The sequence below is a fragment of the Megalobrama amblycephala genome, linkage group LG14 (genome assembly GCF_018812025.1).
Source record: "Megalobrama amblycephala isolate DHTTF-2021 linkage group LG14, ASM1881202v1, whole genome shotgun sequence".
NCBI lineage: Eukaryota > Metazoa > Chordata > Actinopteri > Cypriniformes > Xenocyprididae > Megalobrama > Megalobrama amblycephala.
This window is the reverse complement of record NC_063057.1, coordinates 590,001-613,283: the sequence shown is the minus strand read 5'-3', so window position 1 is coordinate 613,283 and position 23,283 is coordinate 590,001. Positions and strand designations below refer to the sequence as shown.

Here is a 23,283-nt window from a genome sequence, read left to right as displayed (position 1 = left end):
TGTGTGTGTATGCATGCATTGAGGTGTTGTTATGGGAATATACTGGAGTGTGTGTGTGTGTGTGTGTGTGTGTGTGTGAGTGTGTGAGTGTGTGTGTGTGTGTGTGTGTGTGTGTGTATGCATGCATTGAGGTGTTGTTATGGGAATATACTGGAGTGTGTGTGTGTGTGTGTGAGTGTGTGTGTGTGTGTGTGTGTGTGTGTGTGTGTGTGTGTATGCATGCATTGAGGTGTTGTTATGGGAATATACTGGAGTGTGTGAAGTGTGTGTGTGTGCAAGTGTTAATTAGGAGTGTTATTGTGTCCATTAAGGATCTGTGTAGATTCACACCATGACCAATCAGAGCTGAGTTTGACCGGGTCATGTGTATTCATGTTCACTATGCTCGATTCTGTTTGTGTTTGTTTATATATGTTTACATTCATAGGTTTTTCATCTAATAATTATTTTGTTTTTAATAGTTTGTTAAAAACAATAGTGTTTTTGGTGACTGTTATGAATCTGCGTGTTTGTGAACTGCAGTCTTTGGTCAGACTCTCGCAGAAGGTGTAATGTGTGTGTGTGTGTGTAAGAGAGAGAGTGTGTGTGTAGGTGTTTTTGGAGAGTGTGTGATTTAACACTGTTAGAGATGTTCTGTGACTGTGGGAACTTCTGTAACTTCTTTGCCGCGTCTCTGTCTGTTCTTCATCCAAGAGAACAGGGAACGTTCTGGCAAACGTTTTTCCAGTAACGATAATAGAGCATTTGTTCAAAGTTTTCCGGTCTTTAATAATGTTCTCAGAACATTAGCACAAAAACATTATTTATACATTGTTTTTTTTCCCCTGAAACATTTCAGTTGGACGTTCTTCTAACGTTTTCTAAATGTTACTTACTTGTTTTGGGAAGTTTAGAGAAAATTCTCAAGTAATGTTTCTTAATGATTGAAAAATTACAAAATGGAATGTTCCCTAAACGTTAGATGAACCTGTACAAAAATGAGTGTTAGTATGTGATCGGTCACTAGAGGGAGCAAGAGCATATTTTTCTGCTGTTAAAAGTGTTCAGCACATCTGAGATCATGTTCTCAGTTGATTGGCCCCATTGACTTCCATAGTTTTTTTTTTCTTTTTTTCATACTATGGAAGTCAATGGGGCCAATCAACTGTTTGGTTACCCACATTCTTCAAAATATCTTCTTCTGTGTTCAGCAGAAGAAAGAAATTCATACAGGTTTGGAACAACTGGAGGGTGAGTAAGTGCTCATTTTTGGGTGCACTGTCCCTTTAAATAGCTAGGTTTAGGAGGATGGTGTCAAAAACTTCTAAGTGTGTATGTCGTTCTGTGGGCAGCAGAGGGCGCCGTTTCACTAATGTTCATTTAATAATAAGACATTGGCTTTTCCCTCCAGACCCATTACATTGGTGAATCTGTTTTGAATAAGTCATATTTACATGTTTTGATAAATTAAAAAACCGCACACAACAAACGTGCTTCAGAATTAGTCATGTTTTGTGTGTTTTATTTACATATCAGCAGGATTTATTCATATTCACAGAGGATTTTGATAATGACTAATATTTCCTCTGTGTGATTGTGGTTATGCTAATGAAAGCATGATTATGCAAATAGTTTAATCTCTGATTTGTTTTCAACTAAAAATTTTCAGGGGGATAAAAGGGTGTATAAATTATGTTTTGAGAACCTTAGATAGCTTTGAACGAATGTTCTATTAATGTTACTGGAAGAACGTTTGGTCACAACATTGAGAGAACCTTGCCACAATGTTCCCTGTTATCTGGGTAAACTCACACCTGATTCACTGCATGAATCGATCACACATCACTCTTTCTGACTGCTGAACTTTCACAGGGCTGTGGAGGGTTAATGGTCTGTTTCAGAACGGCCACTTAACGAGGCATCGGAAACGCCCATCCACACCCCCACAACTCTGTGCGTGATTCAGAGTCAGACAAGCTAATGTGAGCAAATATATGTGTGTGTGTGTGTGTTCAGTTCTTCACCATCTGAATTGCAGCTGGTGGTTGAAGCTTACAGAACTTTGAAAGCTCATAAATCAACCAGGCTGGGAGGCAGTAACACACACACACATTTATCTGTTAAGGTAAAAATAAAGCATCAGTTCAGTGTTCACAGACACACAGGCATGGAGATCAGGTTAATGTTCATCAGATGCCTCGTTCTGCTCTGCGCTCATGGAATGTCTCAATTAGATATTGAGCAGTTGGATTCCCAACAGACATCTGCATCACTTCCTGTATGTGTGTGTGTGTGTGTGATGGAAACCTGTTTGAAAGAATATGTTTTAAGAACATTTTGCTAACGTTTTCATTAAGTTCCTAAATGTTCGCTAAACATCCGAAACGTAAAATGTTTTAAAAATGTTTTTTTCTTGGTTATGTGAACGTTAAGAAAACATTCCATTTCATCATTCTTTAAACATCATGAGAACGTTACTCTTGAATGTTCTCTAAACATTCTGAAACAAGTAAAAACATAAAAAAAAATGTTAGATGCCTCTGTTACAACTGTAACCTTGGTTCCCTGAAGAGGGAGCAAGACACTGCTTCGATTGATGCTGTGGGAACGCTCTGCGTGATGTGAAATTAGTCCAATGGTGTGACGAGACGTCAGAACCGGGTGACGTCACAAACAAGAAACTATAGATCATGCCCAAACAGTGCAGCACTAGCTTCTAATAGTCTGAAGTAAATCGCTGACAAGCACGGCGGAAGTATGGCGGGGTGACGCAGCGTCTTGTTCCCTCTCCAGGGAACCAAGGTTACAGTTGTAACAGAGGCATTCCCTTTCAAGGGAACACTTTCGCTGTGTCGATTGATGCTGTGGGAACGCTTATACCCATGCCTTCATAATGACAAGTGCTTGTCTAGTGTGAAATCTACTAGGACTGGAGCACCTGAGCCCCTGGGGTAGAGCTCAAGTCCAGGTCGTAGAACCTCACGAATGTGTGCGGTGAGGACCAGCCTGCTGCATCACAAACATCTTGAAGAGAAATTCCTGACAAAAGAGCCTTAGAGGCAGCCATACTCCTAGTAGAGCGGGCTCGGACTGACATCAGACTCATAAGCAAGAGAGATAGCCTCGACTATCCACTTGCTCATCCTCTGCTTAGATGCTGAGGACGCTTTGCAAGGAGAGCCAAACAGATGAACAACTGTTCAGGCTTACGCCACAGGGCAGCTCTGTGAACATAAGCATCTAACGCCTGAACTGGGCACAGCAGATTATTATGTTCCTGGTCAGAATTTCTGAAGGGAGGAAGACAGAAGGCTTGCAGCACAATAGATATAGCCACATTAGTGGGGACCTTAGGGAAGTACCCTGACCTAGGGTGAAGGAACACCTTTACCATGCCTGGTACAAATTCCAAACATGAAGAGGCAATAGATAGAGCTTGTGGATCTCCTATCTTTTTAAGAGAAGTGTCATCTTGAGAGTCAAATACTTGACTGGAACCTCTTCAATAGGCTCAAAGGGAGCCAGGAACAGGCCTTGGAGCACCAAAGCCAAGTCCTAAGCTGGGACCCTAGTGCGTACTCAATGTGTCACAGAGGAAACGTGTAACAAATGGGTCTCTCCCTAAAGACATTCCACCCAAAGGAATGTGGTAAGCAGATATTGCTGGCACACAAACCTTTAAAGTGGAAGGGGATAACCCTGCAGTGTATCTCTCTTGCAGGAACTCCAGCAGTGTAACAACAGGGCAGTTAACTGGGTCCAGCTGACAACCATTGCATCAAGAATTGAAAACTCTCCACTTTAGGGCATACAATTTCCTCATGTAGGGAACTCTGGAGTGAAGGATGGTCTCAACAACCTCAGCTGAGAGACCAGAATCTATGAGCTGAGGCCAAGCCCACAGTTTCCACAGTTCTGGGCGGGGGTGAAGTATTAAGCCCCCTGCCTGGGACAGGAGGTCCCTCTTGATCGGAATCTCCCAAGAAGAGCCGTCGAGGAGAGACATGACCACACTCTACCCGGCCATCGTGGGGCGATCAAGGTGAGCCGGACCTGGTCCCGGCAAACTCTTTCCAAGACTCCTAGGAGCAAAGCAAATGGGGGAAATGTGTACAGACGCAGCCTCGGCCATGTCTGAACCATAGCATCAAATCCAAGAGGAGCTGGATGCATGAGAGAGAACCAGAGTGGACAGTGAGATGTCTCTCGAGACACAAACAGATCCACTTGTGCCTGGCCGAACACCTTAAGGTTGAGCCTCCGTTCCTTGGACTTCAGCTCCTGTCTCAACAGGATGTCTGCTCCCTAATTTTGGCGCCCTGGGATGCAGGCTAAGCAGTTTCCCTGGGACTACAGGAGAACTTGGTGTGCCAGTTTGCAAAGTGGATGCGAGCGCCAACCCCCCTGGTGATGTAGGCGACCACTGATGTGTTGTCTGACTGGACAAGCACATGGTGGTCCCTGAGGTCTGAGAGGAAATTCTTGAGAGACAGCCAACATTTCCTAACGATATGCCAGGAGAGATGGTGTCCCTCCCACAGGCCTTGAGCGACCGTCTAGAATCGCTTCCCAACCTGTAGGGGAAACATCCGTTGTTAGCATCTTGCGACAACAAGGAGCTCCCAACATGGAACCTTGGGATAGGAACCAGGGTTTCTTCCACATAAGCATGTCAGGGAAAACCCCCTGGTCCTGAGCCACCACTATAGGGTTCTCGCATACAACAGGTCAAAAGGTATCACATTGGATGCTGCTGCCATCAAACCCAACAGTCTCTGAAACTGTTTCACAGTGAGTGACTGGCCTAGCTTTATTCAGTTTACGGTTGATAGGATCAACTCGATGCATGCAGGAGAAAGACGTGCTTGCATCGTAACCGAATCCCACACCATGCCTAGAAAAGTGGTCCTCTGTGCTGGAGAAAGTACACTCTCAACATTTTCATGTGATGCCCTGTAGATGCAACGGTGCCAGTGCAGTGCATTTGGTGAAAGTGCGGGGTGTTAAAGCTAGGCTGAATGGAAGAACCTGATTTTGGTATGCTTCACCCCCAAAAGTGAATCTCAGGAACTTCCTGTGTTGTGGAAGGATGGTTACATGGAAGTATGCATCCTTGAGATCTATCGTGACAAACCAGTCCTCAGATCTGTGACCTTATTTGTCTCAGGGTTAACATTTTAAACTTGAGCTGCATGACTGACTGGTTCAGATGACTCCGATCCAAAATGGGACGCAACCCCGCCCCATCTTTCTTCGGAACGATAAAATACCGGCTGTAGAAAACGGGAAGAAAGAACACATTCTATGGCTTCCTTCTCCAACAAAGTTTTTACCTCTTGTTCCATAACCAGAGCTTGCTTGGGGCCCACTGTGGGTAGGACCCCCATAAATCTGGGTGGGTGAGACCCCAACTGAATAGCGTAACCCTTTTCGACTGTGCACAGGACCCAACGAGATATATTTGGCAGTAGCTTCCACACTGTCAGATAATCTACTTTCCAAGCGACCACTCCAATGCCCTGAAGCAGCGAACCGGCAGGGAACAAACACTGGTCGCTCTAAAATCCCTTCTCAGATGCATCCCCAGCGCTGCTATGTTTCCGGGCAGACACTAAAATAAGAACTTGCTGCGCCCCGAAGTATGCGAGGTGGCAGGGTTGGCAGAACGGCCCCCTAACGAGGGGAAATGGGCACTGTAAACATGCCTCTGACATCTTGTCACACCACTTCAGATGTGCTTCACGATGCAATCACGTAGAGCGTTCCCAAAACATCAATCGATGCAGCAAAGGGATCATTATTAAAGACCAGATAACATTATTTTAATGTTACTGGAAGAACATTTGTTCGTAACCTGTTAGCTGGGTAGAATCTGTTGTTTTTAATGCTGATTTAGGCCACTTACATTTGTGGAAATGAGAAGAACATGACAGCTGATTCTTAAGTTTGTTCTTAAGTTAGAAAGATAATAGGATTTGTTTCTTAAAGTCGGCATGAAAGGGAAGCTGCGCTGGTCTTTACTCTCCTATTGTGCCGTATGTCCAAATAAAACGGGTTCTGGAACAAGAACAAATGTAGGGCGGGGCTTGATTCTGTCTGTGGGGAATTGATTGGATGGTTGTGGTTTGCTATTGGTGGATCTCGTGTGTGTGAGCTGTGCCATCTGTTGCTCACGGCACTGCAGCATTCGATACAGAATCCTGTACATGGTGCAACATCTCAGATAGGAGACATGAATTCATGAGTCGCGACTGAGACACACACTCACACACACACATATGCACTCACACACACACACTCTCTCGCTCTCAGTCACACACACACACACTCTGGAGACCCATCTGCTTGAGTGACCTGTAGTAATTAGTTATTAATCTTCCCATGAGACAGACCTGAGCTAGAATACATTACCACGCTTACTGAGACACAACAAGAAACACAGAGAGACGGGAAACCCATCGGGGGGTTGAGGGGAGACAGACAGCGCTGAAGGGGCGGAGCTTATCAGAGAGGTTCTAGCTGATTGGATATCATACTGTGATGTCATGAAGAATGTTTGAACAATTCATTACTAAACTTGTGGACTTATGGTTATGGTGTGTTGCTGGATTAAGTTTAATACTTAATTTAATACTTCATTGTTTATGGGATTGATCAGTGTGTTTATTTGTTTACTATCTTTGAGATATGAAAGTGTGTGTGAGTGTGTGTGTGTGTGTGTGTGTGTGTGTGTAGAGGTTTGGAGCTGTAATGCATCTGAATGCCTTAGAGGCATTTGTGGCGAGAGGCCCAAAACACACACACACACACACACACACACACACACACACACAGTAATTCTCCAATGTGTTTAACATCTGGACGTGACATCAGACAGCAGTAATTTCTCAGCCGCTCTGATACTCACGTCACAGGACAGAAACACCGGCATGACATTATTATCCCGGAGAACGGCAGACTTCAGTTGAAAAATACACGTTTTATGCATGTAAAAATGCATCTAGTCATAGTTGCATACATGCAGAAATCAAAGCAAAGGACACTATGATGTTAGAGTATGTCATACAGTAAAATCCCAATCAAATGCTCAGCTCTTCTCAAATATAAATGCCTGAAAATACTTCAGTAAACACACGCTTTTGGATTTATTGAATTGCTTGTATATAAAACTTAATTTCAGTTGACAGTGTTGATCATTTCGTGGTTTTTCAAATTTCCAAAAATTATATTCTGCACAAACAAAATGAAGCTGATTATTTTATGATTATAATAATCAAATTCTCATTACTGTAGTTCCAATGATCTGGAATTGGTTTCGCATCAAAGTAATGAGAATTAAGACTTCATATTCTTCATGCAAAATATAATTTATTCCTTTTCTTCGGGTTGAGATGTGACCGACACATGTTCTTGACAGTACTGGTGTGATGCGGGATTTTTCCTTCTTTTTTCCGTGTTAACATTGATTTTTTTTAGCCGATCGGTTCGTCTCCAGCTGAGAAGGTTGAGGAGCGTTTTTCCCGTCAGCTGCCGTTGCTGATAATGACCGACGTGCCGTTGTGTGTGTGCGCGGCGCTCGTCTGAAAGTGCATGTGTGAGTTCACATCGTAATGAGCGGGAAAAGCTCTCAGGCTCTCGGCTCCGTCGGGAGGCTCCAGGCGACCCGAGCGCACCAGCCCGTCCAGCGTCTCTCTGTCCAGCGGCTGCCGACAGTCGCCCGCAGACCCCGGACTGCTCAGACCGGACAGAGACGCGGGACTTCTCCCGTCCTGGTCGTCGTCTCGGCTCAGGATGAGGCGGGGCCCCGGTGGCCCTCGGCAGACCATGGAGGAAAACAGGACGGAAGAGGGATAATCTCTCATCTGACTGTCCTCCACCTTAATCAGCTCCTGTTTGGCTCTGATCAGGGTTTCCATCCTCTCGGACTCCCGCGGGCTCGAGTGAAACGGCCCGTTGTCATGGCAACTGTCTCCAGAATCACCCGACGACCCTCCTCCTCCTTCCGGAGAACTGACCGCGCGCTCGTCGTCCCAGTGAGCTGCCGGTGAAACACACATCGTTCAGTTTCAGAGCGTTACGGGTGTTTTTTTATGGTTTTTAATTTTTCTCTTCAGATTCTTGTTACTGTACAACCAGTGCGACTATGATCTGTCTGAAATCTACATGATTTCACATCAAAGTAATGAGGATTGGAGGAAAAAAAAAAAAGATTTCATAATAAACTCCATTTCTGCCTCATAAGAAAAAAATCATGCTTTTGTAAATAATAATTATGACACAAGTCAAAATGATGACAGTTATAATTTCAACTTTTTAATCTCAAAATTGACTTTTTATCTCATAATTGCTCAATTATCTCATAATTTAGAATTTTTGGCATAATTGAAATTTTTAATCTCATAATTATGATTTAGTGTCAATCTCATAATTTTGTAATAACTGACAGTCAAAATTATGACTGAAATTTTCGACTTTTTGTCAGTTTCGAATTTTATTCTCATAATTTCAATTTTGTCATAATTTTAATTTTTAATCTCATAATTGATTTAGTATTTCAACTTCATCTCATAATTCCAACATTTTATTTTATTTCATATTTCATTATCTTTAAGTTATCTCAGTTTCAGCGTTTGTCATAATTTCCATTTTTTTAATCTCATGATTTATCTCATAATTTTGACTTTATCTCATTAATTTGACTTTTTAATCTCATAATTGACTCAGTATCTCATAATTTCGACTAACTAATAATTTTGATGTTTTATGTCATAATTTGCATTTTTAATCCCATAATTATGACTTTTTATGATGTCATAATTCCACCGTTTTGCAATTTTTAATATCATAATTATGACTTGGTATCTCATAATTTCAACTTTATCTCATAATTTTGACTTTTCAGTCAGAAATTTCAATTTTTGAAATCTCATACTTGACTAGGTATCTCATAATTATGACTTATTTGAATTTTGTCATAATTTTAACTTTTTAATCTCATAATTGATTTAGTATTTCAACTTTATCTCATAATTACAACATTTTGTCAATTTCAGTTTTTTAATCTCATAATTTTGACTTGGCATCTCATCATTTCAGCGTAATCTCAGTTTCAACGTTTGTCATAATTTCCATTTTTTAAATCTCATAATTATGATTTAGTATCTCATAATTTTGACTTTCACTCATTTTTTTTGACTTTTTAATCTCATAATTGACTTAGTATCTCATAATTTCGACTTTAACTAATAATTTTGATGTTTTATGTCATAATTTGCATTTTTTAATCCCATAATTATGACTTTTTATGATGTCATAATTCCACCGTTTTGCAATTTTTAATATCATAATTATGACTTGGTATCTCATAATTTCAACTTTATCTCATAATTTTGACTTTTCAGTCAGAAATTTCAATTTTTGAAATCTCATACTTGACTAGGTATCTCATAATTATGACTTATTTGAATTTTGTCATAATTTTAACTTTTTAATCTCATAATTGATTTAGTATTTCAACTTTATCTCATAATTACAACATTTTGTCAATTTCAGTTTTTTAATCTCATAATTTTGACTTGGCATCTCATCATTTCAGCGTAATCTCAGTTTCAACGTTTGTCATAATTTCCATTTTTTAAATCTCATAATTATGATTTAGTATCTCATAATTTTGACTTTCACTCATTTTTTTTGACTTTTTAATCTCATAATTGACTTAGTATCTCATAATTTCGACTTTAACTAATAATTTTGATGTTTTATGTCATAATTTGCATTTTTTAATCCCATAATTATGACTTTTTATGATGTCATAATTCCACCGTTTTGCAATTTTTAATATCATAATTATGACTTGGTATCTCATAATTTCAACTTTATCTCATAATTTTGACTTTTCAGTCAGAAATTTCAATTTTTGAAATCTCATACTTGACTAGGTATCTCATAATTATGACTTATTTGAATTTTGTCATAATTTTAACTTTTTAATCTCATAATTGATTTAGTATTTCAACTTTATCTCATAATTACAACATTTTGTCAATTTCAGTTTTTTAATCTCATAATTTTGACTTGGCATCTCATCATTTCAGCGTAATCTCAGTTTCAACGTTTGTCATAATTTCCATTTTTTAAATCTCATAATTATGATTTAGTATCTCATAATTTTGACTTTCACTCATTTTTTTTGACTTTTTAATCTCATAATTGACTTAGTATCTCATAATTTCGACTTTAACTAATAATTTTGATGTTTTATGTCATAATTTGCATTTTTTAAATCCCATAATTATGACTTTTTATGATGTCATAATTCCACCGTTTTGCAATTTTTAATATCATAATTATGACTTGGTATCTCATAATTTCAACTTTATCTCATAATTTTGACTTTTTAGTCAGAAATTTCAATTTTTGAAATCTCATACTTGACTAGGTATCTCATAATTATGACTTATTTGAATTTTGTCATAATTTTAACTTTTTAATCTCATAATTGATTTAGTATGTCAACTTTATCTCATAATTACAACATTTTGTCAATTTCAGTTTTTTATCTCATAATTTTGACTTGGCATCTCATCATTTCAGCGTAATCTCAGTTTCAACGTTTGTCATAATTTCCATTTTTTAAATCTCATAATTATGATTTAGTATCTCATAATTTTGACTTTCACTCATTTTTTTTGACTTTTTAATCTCATAATTGACTTAGTATCTCATAATTTCGACTTTATCAAATAATTTGGATGTTTTATGTCATAATTTGCACTTTTTAATCCCATAATTATGACTTTTTATGATGTCATAATTCCACCGTTTTACAATTTTTAATATCATAATTATGACTTGGTATCTCATAATTTCAACATTTTGTCAATTTTAATTTTTTAATCTCATAATTATGACTTAGTATCTCATCATTTCAACTTTATCTCATAATTTCGACTTTTTAGTCATAAATTAAAATTTTTGAAATCTCATAATTGATTTAGTATCTCATAATTATGACTTTGTCATAATTTCGACTTTATCTCATAATTTCGACGTTTTGTCAGAATTTCTGTTTTTTAATCTAATAATTATGACTCAGTATTTAATGATTTCAACTTTACTTCATAATTTCAACATTTTGTCAATTTCATCTTTTCAATCTCATAATTATGACTTAGTATTTCAACTTGTGGCAAAAATGGGCTTCCATAGACTTCATGCAAAATCTGCTTTCCTCTTTTTGTCTTTTCAGGGGGGTGAGGATTGACCTGCACATGTTCTTGATAGTTCTGGTGTAGACTTTAAAGAGAACAGTGTCATAAAAGTGATTTCCTTCATTTTTCCATTGATTTGTGTTTCAGTTCTGAAATAAGCAGAGGTAGTGAGTGACGACCCTCCTCCTTCCTGACAATCATCACTCAATTTAAGAGTGTTACACACACTGCTCTTCTTGTGTGTGTGTGTGTGTGTGTGTGTGTGTGTGTTTTATGAATATCTGCGTGCTCAAACTCACTGATAAATGATTATGAAGTTTTGTGTTTTTATATTTTTAGTCTATTATCCGCATGTTAGAGTAATTCGTTTAGTAATTAAAGTAATTGTTTACAATTAAAGTTGTTAATAAATGCTAATTTTGAAAAACGTTTAAATATAAATATGAATATCAATCACTTTATCCAGGGAACAATGCCTCAATACCATCTTGCCAATTTACCCAAATTAACACGTTTAAAAGCTGTTTTGATGAAAGATTATGATTTTTTTTGCAGAATAGCCACAATAAGCATGTATTAAAGTAAATAAAGTCGACTTGATGTACTGGTAAAAAAAATATATATATTAAAAAAATGTAATTAAAAAATTAGTAAAAATTATTTTAAATAAATAAATAAATAACTTTTATTCAGCAAGGACAAATTAATTTGCTCAAAAGTATAATCCTACAATAGATTTTTTTATTTCAATAAATGAATCCTAAAAGCGATATCATGTTTTCCACTGAAATATGAAGCTGTTTTTGATCAGAAATATTTCCTGAGCAGCAAATCAGCACATTGGAGTGATTTGTGAAGGATTATGTGACACATCTGCAGCTTTTAAACGGCTCACCGTGAGCATGAGGAAACGCTCTGCCGTCGAACTCTCCTCCGTTGTGTTGAGTTGCTTTAGTAAGAGACGGGACAGACCGCGTGGCGTCCCACCAGCCGTAACGTCCGGCCGGATCACACGGCGCCGCGTGTGCTGGAGGACACGCATGTGAGGCCATGTGCATCACGTCAGCCTGAGAGAGACCGTAACACAGGGAAACTCCCGCCTCGGGGAAGCGTCGGTCAGCATCGCCGTGATCCAGGCGCTGCGGAGAGGCGGAGTCTGTCAGAGGACTGCCGCCCCATTGGCTGTCGGGCTCGGAATCCGAGCGATCCGGCTGGAAGGCCGAGAACTGCTGCACACGGAACAGGAAGTGAGGGATGAAAACCCTGGAAAACGCACGTTACGTCTGTGATCGAGAGCGAGAAGTGAATGTAATACCTGTGAGTAAGGAGAAACCAAGATCTTACTCCTGGCGTTTGACACTTGAGGTTTGTCCTCTCGCTCGGTGTGGTTCGTGTACGGGAACGCAGGTTTACTGGGGTTCAGCTGGTCCAGAGACAGCAGCAGGCCCTTATATTCAGTGTCCCTAAACACACACACACACGTTATTATGATGATGTCACTGTGTGCTGTAGAGGGCTGATCGTCACCTCTGAACCCTGAACATGAATCCTGACACACAAAGGAAGCGCTTGAGAAATGTCTCTCATTGATTTCACACCTGTGGTTTTGTGTTCGTCACCTTTGACCCCGCAGCCTCTATCTGAACTACTGAACTTAGCGGGACAGACGGTCAACAGCCTTTATTCTGCTCTTATCATGTTTGTATAATGAGCTGCAGGTTTTTCAGTGATATTGTAGTTTCAGATGACCTCAGAATGACCCGCACTGTAAACCATCAAACACTAGAGTCCGGACGAGTCTTCGGAGAATTCAGCTTCGCCATCAGGAATAAATTATATTTTTAAAATATGATCGGTATTGTTATATAATAAATATTTATTTTAAAATATTTATTTATTATTGATTAAATATTATTTATAATAATAATTAATAAAAATTATACATTATATATGGAATTTATTATAAATAATAAAAAACAATTATTTTAAATTGTAATAATATTACACAGTTTCTACTGTATTTTTTTTAAAAGTCTTTAATCTTACCAACTCCAAAATATTAAATATTATTAAATATAATAAATATTAAATATTTATAATAATAATATTTAATAAAAATGACTAATTATTTATTAAATATTAAACACAATAAAGAAGGTATAGTGAATAAAAAATGTTTTTTATATTGTAATAATATTTCACAATATGTTTACAGTATTTTTGATCAAATAAATACAGCTTAAAATATTTTTTAAATCTTCAAAATATTAAATATTTTTGAATATAAACATTAGATAATTATTATAAATTAGAAAATATTTATAGCATTATTTATTTTTAAATTAATGATAAAAAATAAATAATACATTAATGATGATAATAAAATTATTATTTAATTAAATAAATAAATAAAAAATAATGATTTTAAAAATATTTAATTATTTAAATAGGATAAAATAAATAAATAATTTCACAATATTACTGTAATTTTGATCAAATAAATGCAGCCTTAGTGAGCAGAAGAGACTCTTTCAAAACATTAAAAAATGCTTACCAACCTCAACCTTTTGAATATATATATTATTTTTTTTTTTATTATTTATTTATTTTTTTCACAAAAACAAACCTGTGTGTGTGTGTGTGTGTGTGTGGGACTCACGTGAGGACGTAATTGACGCTGACGATGCAGTGCGGCCGAGACGAGCGGCTGTTGTGCACGATTGTGGCGTAACTCTGAACCCAAACCCATCCGCCGTGCTTCGACAAGAAGCGGTAATACTTAGTGGTGACCTGTCCTTTCACCAGCACTACACACACACACACACACACACACACACGTTAAACATTACAGCATTACTGCACTCTGAAGATCAGTGTCGGGCTGCAGCTGGACTCACGGAGGTGATGAGCGCAGCGCAGGTGGAAACTGTCACAGCTGTGCACGTGATGATACAGGGTCTTCTCAATCAGGTCCTGTGGCTCATATCCTGTCAGCTCTGAAACCCTGATTGGCACAGAACACTCTTGTTTTCCAGCACAAATATCTGAACATTCTTAAATCACGATACATTTACTGTAGAAGAGAAATGCGTGGAGAAACAGTGTGTGTCCTGTGTGTTAATCATCAGTTATCTCTCACACTCCACCTTGAGTCCAGGAAAATGAGCTTCATATCCAGACTGGCCCGAAACATGAACATGTTGCTGTGAAGTTTGATCTCGGTGACGGCGCTGGGCGGTAACGTGTGTCCCACCGCCACCAGACCCACGTTCTGATAACAGCCGTCGAACGGAGACGCGTCCAGACCCAGTGGCCGGATCTTCAGATAGCCGCTGCAGTGGATCACCTGAGGGTCAAAGGTCAGCTCTATTAATGCAGCATGTACCTAAAAATATGAATGAAACTAAAATAAAACTCTGGTTTGTACCTTATATCCTCCACTCGTGAGCCCGGCGTTACGCTTAGCCAAAACACACTTCATTCTCAAGAAGAACGATCGCTCCACTTCATACTCTGAAATGAGAAAAATATGAGTTGACTTCAGAATGAAAATGTCCTGATAATTCACTCTCCTCCATGTCATCCCAGATGTTCATGTCTCTCTTTCTTGAGTGGAAAAGAAATGAAGGAAAACATTCCAGGATTTTTCTCCATATAGTGGACTTCACTGGGGTTCAACGGGTTGAAGGTCCAAATGTCAGTTTCAGTGCAGCTTCAAAGAGCTCTACATGATCCCAGACGAGGAATAAGAGTCTCATCTAGAGAAACCATCGATCATTTTCTAAAAAAATATACTTTTTAACCACAAATGCTCGTCTTGCACTGCTCTGTGATGCTCCACGCATGACGTAATCATGTTGGAAAGGTTATGCGCAAAAAACTGAACTTTAAAATCGCCCGACATCGGCTTTTTTTGTAAAGGCCGTTTGATTTATTCTTTGCACGTTCACTTTGTAAACACTGGATCGGTACTTCCGCCTCCGTCACACGTGAGCTTTCCAACATGATGACGTCATGCGTGGAGCATCACAGAGCAGTGCAAGACGAGCAATTATTTATCTCCATAATATGCACACTAATTCGTGATTGCCTCACAACATTTTTAGAACATAAATTTGTACATTTTACAAGAAAATACTATTTCAGTAGTGTCTTACCTTGGACGAAGTGCGAGTGGTATGACGGTTGTGGCGTCAGAACCGCGGCCATCTCGTCATGGTCGGCCGGATGAACATATTCGTAAATACTGTTTCCGGTCAATTCTACCTGTGTGAAAGGACTTCTGTAATTCTACTGTCAGATGTGAGCTGCGTAAACGCTGGTGTTAGAATGTTCTTCACCTGTGAGAGTCCCAGATGGACCGACGCCGTCTCAGAAATGTACATGATCTTTCCGTCAGCAGCGACTACAAATATAAACCCGTCTAACGTCTGCAGATCGAGAACAGCACACGGGTCATGACAGAAACAAGCACAGAACAATCTGCAAAGAAGCGTCATTAAACAAGAACCAGGCATGCATTGAAACATTGTCGTCATTTAAAACATTTCCTGCAGTATTTCTGAATTATTAAAGCCGATAATAATAATAATAATAATAATAAAGTCTTAATATTACCTGAAGCATCTTGCTGATTATTACCTGGAGTAAATGAGATCCGAGCTCATGCGTGCTGTTATCTATAGATCTGGCTCGACCCCACACCTCCCCCAAACCTACACAAATACACAATCTGCATGATGAATTCATAATCACAAATATAGCAGTTTGTGCACTTTGCTTTATATTGTAGACAACTTACATGCATTCTACAGAATTGGTGCAAACTGCTGTCCCACAAGCAAAAAACACATTCAGTTATTCACATTTTAGATGTTTAGATCCTCCTATTATCTATTGAATCCCACAATAATATTTAAAATATCAGTAAGATTAATATAGGCTATATAAAATCATCATTTATTGGGTACTTTCAATTGGGAGGTGTCTGTCCCGAACGCTGACCCCTACATTTCAACTTGTGGAAATGATATTGAATTTATTTTTGTAATTTTTTCCATTGTGGTTTAAATAAATAAATAAATAAATATATATTTTTTTTTAAGTGAAGTTAAAAAATATATTTATTTTATACTTTATTTTTAAATTATGAAACTTTATGTAAAAAAAATGTGTCCTGCATTTTCACGTCACTACCGGAACAGTGTGTGTTTGAGTCATTGTCTGAGACTGATTTTAACACACTTCTACATTTCTGATCAGGAAATATTCCTCTCACAGCCTCTCTTTCACAGCAGATAGATCATCATTCTGAGTTAAATGTGTTCAAAACTCTGAAAATCTGCGTGCAACTTTAAGGAACGTCACTACCGAAACACCCTTTTCTGCAAATAAGCAGAAAAAACTTTTGAGTGTTATACCATTAAATGTAGTTTTTTGTAGTTTTAGATAACCATGTGCTGATCATCATCTTTGAGCGGCTCAAAAGTGTCTAAAATTATCACTACCGAAACGTGAAGTTTCGGTAGTGACATCATTGTTCTGGTAGTGACAAAAGGAACACATTGGTTATTTTGGGGAAAATAAACAAAATTTTAGTACAGTTATTGCAAATCATTAGTGTTCTAGTATGTGAGTTAAATTGTGTCATGTGATGTGGTCACTACCAACACATTACTGTCACTACTGAACATGTGATGTTTTGTCAAAAATAAAGTATAAGATGTTATTATAGTGTTTGATTCAATGTTTATTCAAACTAATGAATCCTTCACTTTGAAATCAGTTTGATAATCTTTATGACTTTACAAAGAAAGATTGCATTCAAAATACAACAAATCTCATAAATTACACTTGAAATATTGTTAAAATTGAATTGTTATTGATTTAAAATAGCAAAAAAAAATAAGGTAGATGTAAACAAAATCTTAACAGGTCAATGTGACCCTTCTTATTAAATTATGTATTATTGTGTTTCGGTAATGACAAATTTGAGGAGAGGAAAAATATTCCAGAACTTTCTGAAAATACAATATGAGAATTAACTGCACAATTACTAGAAATATTATACAATTTCCATACTACAAAATTTGTGGAAAAATACACATTTTTTTCAAGACGTTTCCAACTCTGACTTTCAACCAATCCACATACATTCAGCTCTGTTATAGAATAGCCTTTATAATATTTTATTCTGATTATTAACTATAACTGTATAATGTGTATCGTTATTATAATAACATTCACTTAACCTAGTATGATAAATGATCATATATTGGCTTATAGTGTGTATGTGTGTGCGCGCACGCGTGCATGTGTGTGAGAGACAGTAATCATATCGATGGTGTGAGTGAATCTAAGCTCGTGAACAAACAGTGGCGTCAGGAAAGCAAATCACGGACATGAGCCGCAAACACGCGCGGATCCGCGTGACTGACATGTTAATACAGTTCACGAGCTTTCCTCCTTACATAGATAAAGTACTGTAATTATTAATCATCTTATTATAGATTTTACAAGAATGCAATTGTTTAAAAATACAATTAGAATAGAAATTGTAAAATATTAGAATGAAAGTCATTGCTGAATTCACGTTTAAACATTAACTTTGATTTCTTCATCGACACTATATGACACATGTAGGCCTATAAACACACACACACACACGAAATCTATCATTTTTATTATTGTGATATTATATTATTTTACTACTACTAGACTATAACAATGCTATAATTATAGGCTTTCAGAGGATTTTATTCAGTTTGCATTATTTTCTCCATATTTGCATTATTCCAAAGCTGATGAATATGAAGGTGAAAAGGCAACGTTTATATTTTGTTTTTATTAGATTACAGACACAGAAAAAAAAAAATAATTCAAATACCGCAGGAAACAAAATGAAGTGCTTTTGTTTATATGAGTTTTTAAAGTTTGTTGTCATTTAATTTGAATATTCTCATCAGTGTCTCTGATCAAACATTTATTCTCCACAGCTTCGGATAACTGTAAACACAGCATTATGATGTGACGAACACTGATTTCTGCTGGGAAAAAAAAAAAAAACAACAACAATTTGCTTTAATTATCACACTTCACGTTACTTTTCTTGGCATCGCTGTAAATTAAGCTGCTTAATTAATGAAAATTATGTTTCTGTCAGATGCAGACTGTTCAGCCCTTTCAAAGAAGGAGAGAAAAAAAAAATCACCCGCTCGAGCATCAATTATAAATTCATCTGCTCTTAAGTGACTCGTGCTCGCGCTGTCCAGACAGCAGGTCTGCACGCGCCCCCGGTGTAATGAGCGCGGCGGGTGCGCAGTCACGCTCGTGACCGCGAGAGGACGACCCTCAGAGCAACTCGATCCTCTCACAAACACCACTTATACCAGCCCTATCTATCTATCTATCTATCTATCTATCTATCTATCTATCTATCTATCTATCTATCTATCTATCTATCTATCTATCTATCTATCTATCTATCTATCTATCATATTCAGGCCTCGAGACTCTTAAAAATAATTAGATACAAAAAAAGTGATTCAAAGTCTAATATCTCATTAAAACCTCTCTTTTTTTTTTGCTTTAAACACACAAGTATCAGAATTTTTATTTCCGATCATCTCAAACACACTCAAAATAATTCATTTCGAATCTGAACAATTATTTGAAATCGATTTGAAAGACAAAATATATCATATATCCAATCCACCTTATTTGTGCATTGAATGTTCCAGTTATTTTTAGCTCGTTATGTTGCTTGATATTGCATTTCTTACCATAATATTTTAATATATTGTCGTAATTATAAACACATGGTTTGAAGCGCAAATAGTTTTATAGTTTAGGCCTAATGCACTTTGTAATAATCAATAGAATAGAATAGAATTTGTTCTGCCACATTCAGTATTTTTTAAGTCAAGTTTATGGCGCTTTTTTAATATATATATATATATATATATATATATATATATATATATATATATATATATATATTAATGTGACAGAAAATGAGTAATTTCGTGCTAGTCCATATTTTTAGCGCGTGTTTCTCAGACAGAAACATATAATTTAGGCCTAATAAAAAATATAAACTGATAGAAAACTGATGGATTTATTATGTGCATTTCCTCCTCTGACTCTGATATGATATTGAAACATAATGAACTTTTTTCCTAAGAAATATAGCGAACCGGCGTGATAAAAAAAATCCTTATTATTATTAATTATTGCGCGCTCTTAAAAATAAATGTTCCAAACGGGTGTGTGACGTAGAAGAACCTTTCAGTGATCATTTTTGTTTCTTAGTGTTAATAATAATAATAATAATAAATAAAGCATCTTCTGTGAATGGAATGTCAAAGGTTCTTTATTTTTCAGCGCGTAATCCCAGCCTGTTTAATTAGTGAATGAGTGTTAATGAGGGGATCTGACCTTGCGGGAACACCAGTCGCATCTTCAGGTAGCTGCTGGTCAGGCGGATGATGGACGCTTTGTCCAGCTGAGACGTGATCGCGGACGGTAACGGCAGCATTTTGGCGAGCTCGTAGAACTCGCTGTTCTCCTTCTCCCGGCGCGTCCTCGCCGCTGTCTTCGATTTCTCCTTCATCGTGCCGTTTAATTGAGTTCAAATCCCTTTAAAAGTCTCGATACATCCAGCGGGAGAGACGCGGAGCTCACCGGACAGGTGTACAAGAGACGCGTGGACGCGCATCTGACCCGCGCAGGCCTCAGACAGCAGCGAAACTTTACGAATCTGATTCCGTTTCCCAAAACTCTAAACAGATGCAAATGGATAATATATTTATTTATTATCAGACTACACAATTACACAAGATGTTACTACACCAAAACATTCTGTTATGATAATAAAAAATGCTAAAGGCCTAAAATATTATTATTATTCCACAGTAAAGCTCACAAAAACATATTATTTTTAATGTATACTCACAGCTTTTGTTTGGGATCAATATTTCCACAACATTCTATTCTATTCTATTCTATTCTATTCTACAGCTTGCATCTCCTCCGGTGATCGTTCATCATCAGGTACCGGGTGTGTGTGTGTCTGAAACGGTCCCGTGCTGTCCGGTCGTACCGTCACTCACGCGCTCATTGGTCAGAGCTTCTGAAGGCGCGCGCGCGTGAGTGTGTGAGAAAAGACAAACTTATGAACTCTCTAATCATTTGTGTCGACAGACAAACCAATTAAAGTCTTTCATACAAAAACAAGTGTATAAAATGAAGAGTTTCGATTTTTATAATAGACCTTTAGATATTTCATAGTATGTTTATGTTTAAATTATACTTTGTCAATTTAGAATATTAAATGTATTGTAATCTATCTAGATTATGCGCATGCATATTTTTGTCTCTGCAAAGCAATCAATTCATTTACAAAATAAGGTAGAAATTTACTGCACTAGGATTTAAAAATGTTCGAATTTCAGCTGCTCTGTGCAATTCTATGCGTTTTTCAGACTTTTTTTTTTTTTAAATGGTCAGAATTCAAAATAAATGAGGGAAATAGAGAGAAGAAGAAGATAGGATTATATTGTGGACAGCACAGGCTGTTTTGGTTTAGGCTGTAGAAATGAATCCTGAGAGAGAGAGAGAGAGAGAGAGAGAGAGAAAATCACGCGCAGCAGCTCCAGATCACGCTCGCGCTGACACACTTTAACCTCACAGGAACTATTTATCACCAACAAAAGCCTTTTACTTTCACAAGAAAACATCAGGCTTTTCTTTTCCTTTTTTTCCCTGGACGTGCATGACAAAATCCCTCTCAGAACTGTTTTCACATGCAGGAAATGATTGGGATATTTTTGGAAAGTAACCTGACGTGCAAAAATACTGCATATAAAAACACGGTTAAAAACAACCCAAGGGCTGGGTAAATATAGGACAGAACACATGTTGGGTTCATTTTACCCAGCAAATTGGGTTTATTTATTTAACCCAGAATTTACTATAATATTAGCTTATTTTTTTCTTTCATACATGAATTAATGTTACTGATTAACTTAAATCTAAACTTTTTTAAATGCTCCACACAACCACTGCTTTGCATGATAATTCCTTTATTTTTAATCATATTTTATAACGTTTTTTTATACATATTGCCTTTAAGCTCGTTTAACAAATATTAGAAGTAAAAATGAAACTTAGAGAAGTAATTCACGTGTAATCGATCAGTCTCTGTTTCCAGCGTAACGCCGCTGGATCTCGTGCCGGAGATGACTCGCGTTCGGCGGGGGAACTGATAACTTCAGACCGCCGAAAAATGCTGCGACTGACTCCATAACCTGTCCATAAATAATCAGTTTGCAGTTCTGAGAATACATTTTAACATCCTAAGGATTTATATTCTGTAAAATGTCATGCAATGCATCAGGCGACACTTGTGACTCACATCACGCCTCTGTTTGTTGCTTTGCATAAAAAAAAAAAACGATATACAGAACAATAACGAAGTTTTAGATAAAATAAAACGTGCACAAACCTGCATTTTACCGAAGACATGCACCAATTTGACGGCGCTGCACTGCTCTCTCCTGAAGAGGGCGCAAAAACCTCGCGATAAATAACTCAACCGCTGGGTTATTACATCTGACCCAGGATCTGGAAACGACCCAAACGCTGGAAAAATTGATAATTATTCATATGCTATTTGTTTATTGTAGGCTACTTAATATCATGTTATTTATTTTTATAACTAACTATAGTTAAGCCTAATTAAAATGATCGCTTGTGAGAAAAATAAAATATTTGGTTCGGCATATGATGATTTAATTTAACATAAAACGTAATTTAATATAATAATAATAATAATAATTGTAAATATGTTTATTGTCGCTCGAGATGTTTTGCACACATCACACGCGTGTGTGAAAGGAGAGGTTTTGAAGATGTGGAAACAGCTCATAATCTGTCGATCATATTAATCATCACATTAATCTGTGTGTGTTTGATGGGAGCGCGGCCGCGCATACGCTCGTGTCATTAGCAGGCCGCGTGCGGTGGGCGAGAGCGCGCACCCCCCCAGAACGCGCCGAGGTTAACACAGAAACATGTGCGTCTTTTCATTTACAGGCACATGTGATCCATTCCGGAGCATTTCTGCTGATTTCAGACCAGTGTTTAAGAGTGAACTTCACGTATAGAAACATAATGTAAAATCATGTCAAAAACAAATGCATGTTGTCTCCAGCATGTTTTTCCATAATTAAAATCTGATGTGTAGTATTTTCTAATTTCATATAATCGATTAATTACAGTATCTGTTAGCTAAATATTTTGCAGACTGACATTGTTTATATGGTGTGACAACATGCCCCATTTGCAAAAAGCCTGTGACAACTAGCCCCGGTCTCCTCACAGCATTATCAGTGATGTTCATTAACCCTTTGTGAGCCGCTCAGGCTGCAGATCTCACCGTTACCATGGTAATGCATTGACCATTAATGTTCCCTGAACCACAGAGCAGAGAGAGAAATGAGAAGCGAGTGTCAGTTTCTCTGTGGCTTTGAGGGTGAAATGAGAGACATGCAGCCGATTACACTGAAGTTCAACATCAAGGCTGGTCTAGGAAAGGGAGAGAATGTAAAATGTTACCGAGATGAAAAGCTAGATTTGGTCTCTCTGAAGATTAAGGTTCAAATCTCGGTTTCATTTGAGCTATAAGGCCTACAGTGAATGTCTAAAGCTTCTTTACCGTGGTCACTTCTCTTCACGGCTCATTAATTTGAGCTCGTAGATGAAATGCAGTGGTTTGTTTCAGTTCGGACAGGTGTGTGTCGGTGTCTAGACGTCAGAAATGAAGGAGCTCTGGTGTCGTGATGTGTGTGAGCTCTGGTTATTTAACGCTCAGAGTTCAGGGAGGTTGTGTTGAGTTGCATTCGCAGCTGTTTGTGTGTTTAGAAACTCTGTGGTTCCTGAATGGTTCATTTCAGAGTCTGGAGGAGCTGTCAGTCACGGCATTGGGACCGTGCGATTGGATGTTTGGAGAATGTGGGTGGAGTTTCAGGGTGTTTAACTTGTGGCATGAGTCCATCGTTTATGCGGTCAGTCAGTTTTCTTCATGTATTTTAGT

At 37.6% G+C, this 23,283-nt stretch overlaps 1 protein-coding gene across 5 annotated transcripts; it reads right to left on the bottom strand.

The window, feature by feature from the left end:
• Window positions 1-1,062: 1,062 nt before the first annotated feature.
• On the bottom strand, window positions 1,063-21,045 carry sim1b (SIM bHLH transcription factor 1b). 5 transcript variants are annotated; one of them, XM_048155251.1, is made up of 12 exons: window positions 20,143-21,045; window positions 19,626-19,968; window positions 15,831-15,904; window positions 15,530-15,619; window positions 15,347-15,455; window positions 14,617-14,702; window positions 14,336-14,535; window positions 14,087-14,193; window positions 13,849-13,996; window positions 12,505-12,652; window positions 12,085-12,415; window positions 1,063-8,017 (listed from the first exon to the last, which is right to left on the bottom strand). In XM_048155251.1, exons 2-12 carry the CDS (start codon window positions 19,798-19,800, stop codon window positions 7,503-7,505), a joined length of 1,983 nt encoding a protein of 660 aa, XP_048011208.1. In that variant the 5' UTR covers window positions 19,801-19,968; window positions 20,143-21,045; the 3' UTR covers window positions 1,063-7,502. The 5 variants fall into 5 exon arrangements, with proteins under 5 accessions (XP_048011208.1, XP_048011206.1, XP_048011210.1 ...); XM_048155249.1 differs by having other exon boundaries at window positions 15,807-15,904; window positions 20,143-21,044; XM_048155250.1 differs by having other exon boundaries at window positions 1,066-8,017; window positions 12,085-12,418; window positions 20,143-21,034.
• Between the last annotated feature and the right edge of the window lie 2,238 nt (window positions 21,046-23,283).

Coding starts and splice junctions, on each gene's coding strand:
- sim1b (XM_048155248.1), bottom strand. CDS start 19,800: ATGAAGGAGAAATCGAAGACAGCGGCGAGGACGCGCCGGGAGAAGGAG. Junction 15,456..15,529: donor TCCATCTGGGACTCTCACAG/GTGAAGAACATT, acceptor CCTTTCACACAG/GTAGAATTGACCGGAAACAG. Junction 14,703..15,346: donor CCACTCGCACTTCGTCCAAG/GTAAGACACTAC, acceptor TTCTCATTTCAG/AGTATGAAGTGGAGCGATCG.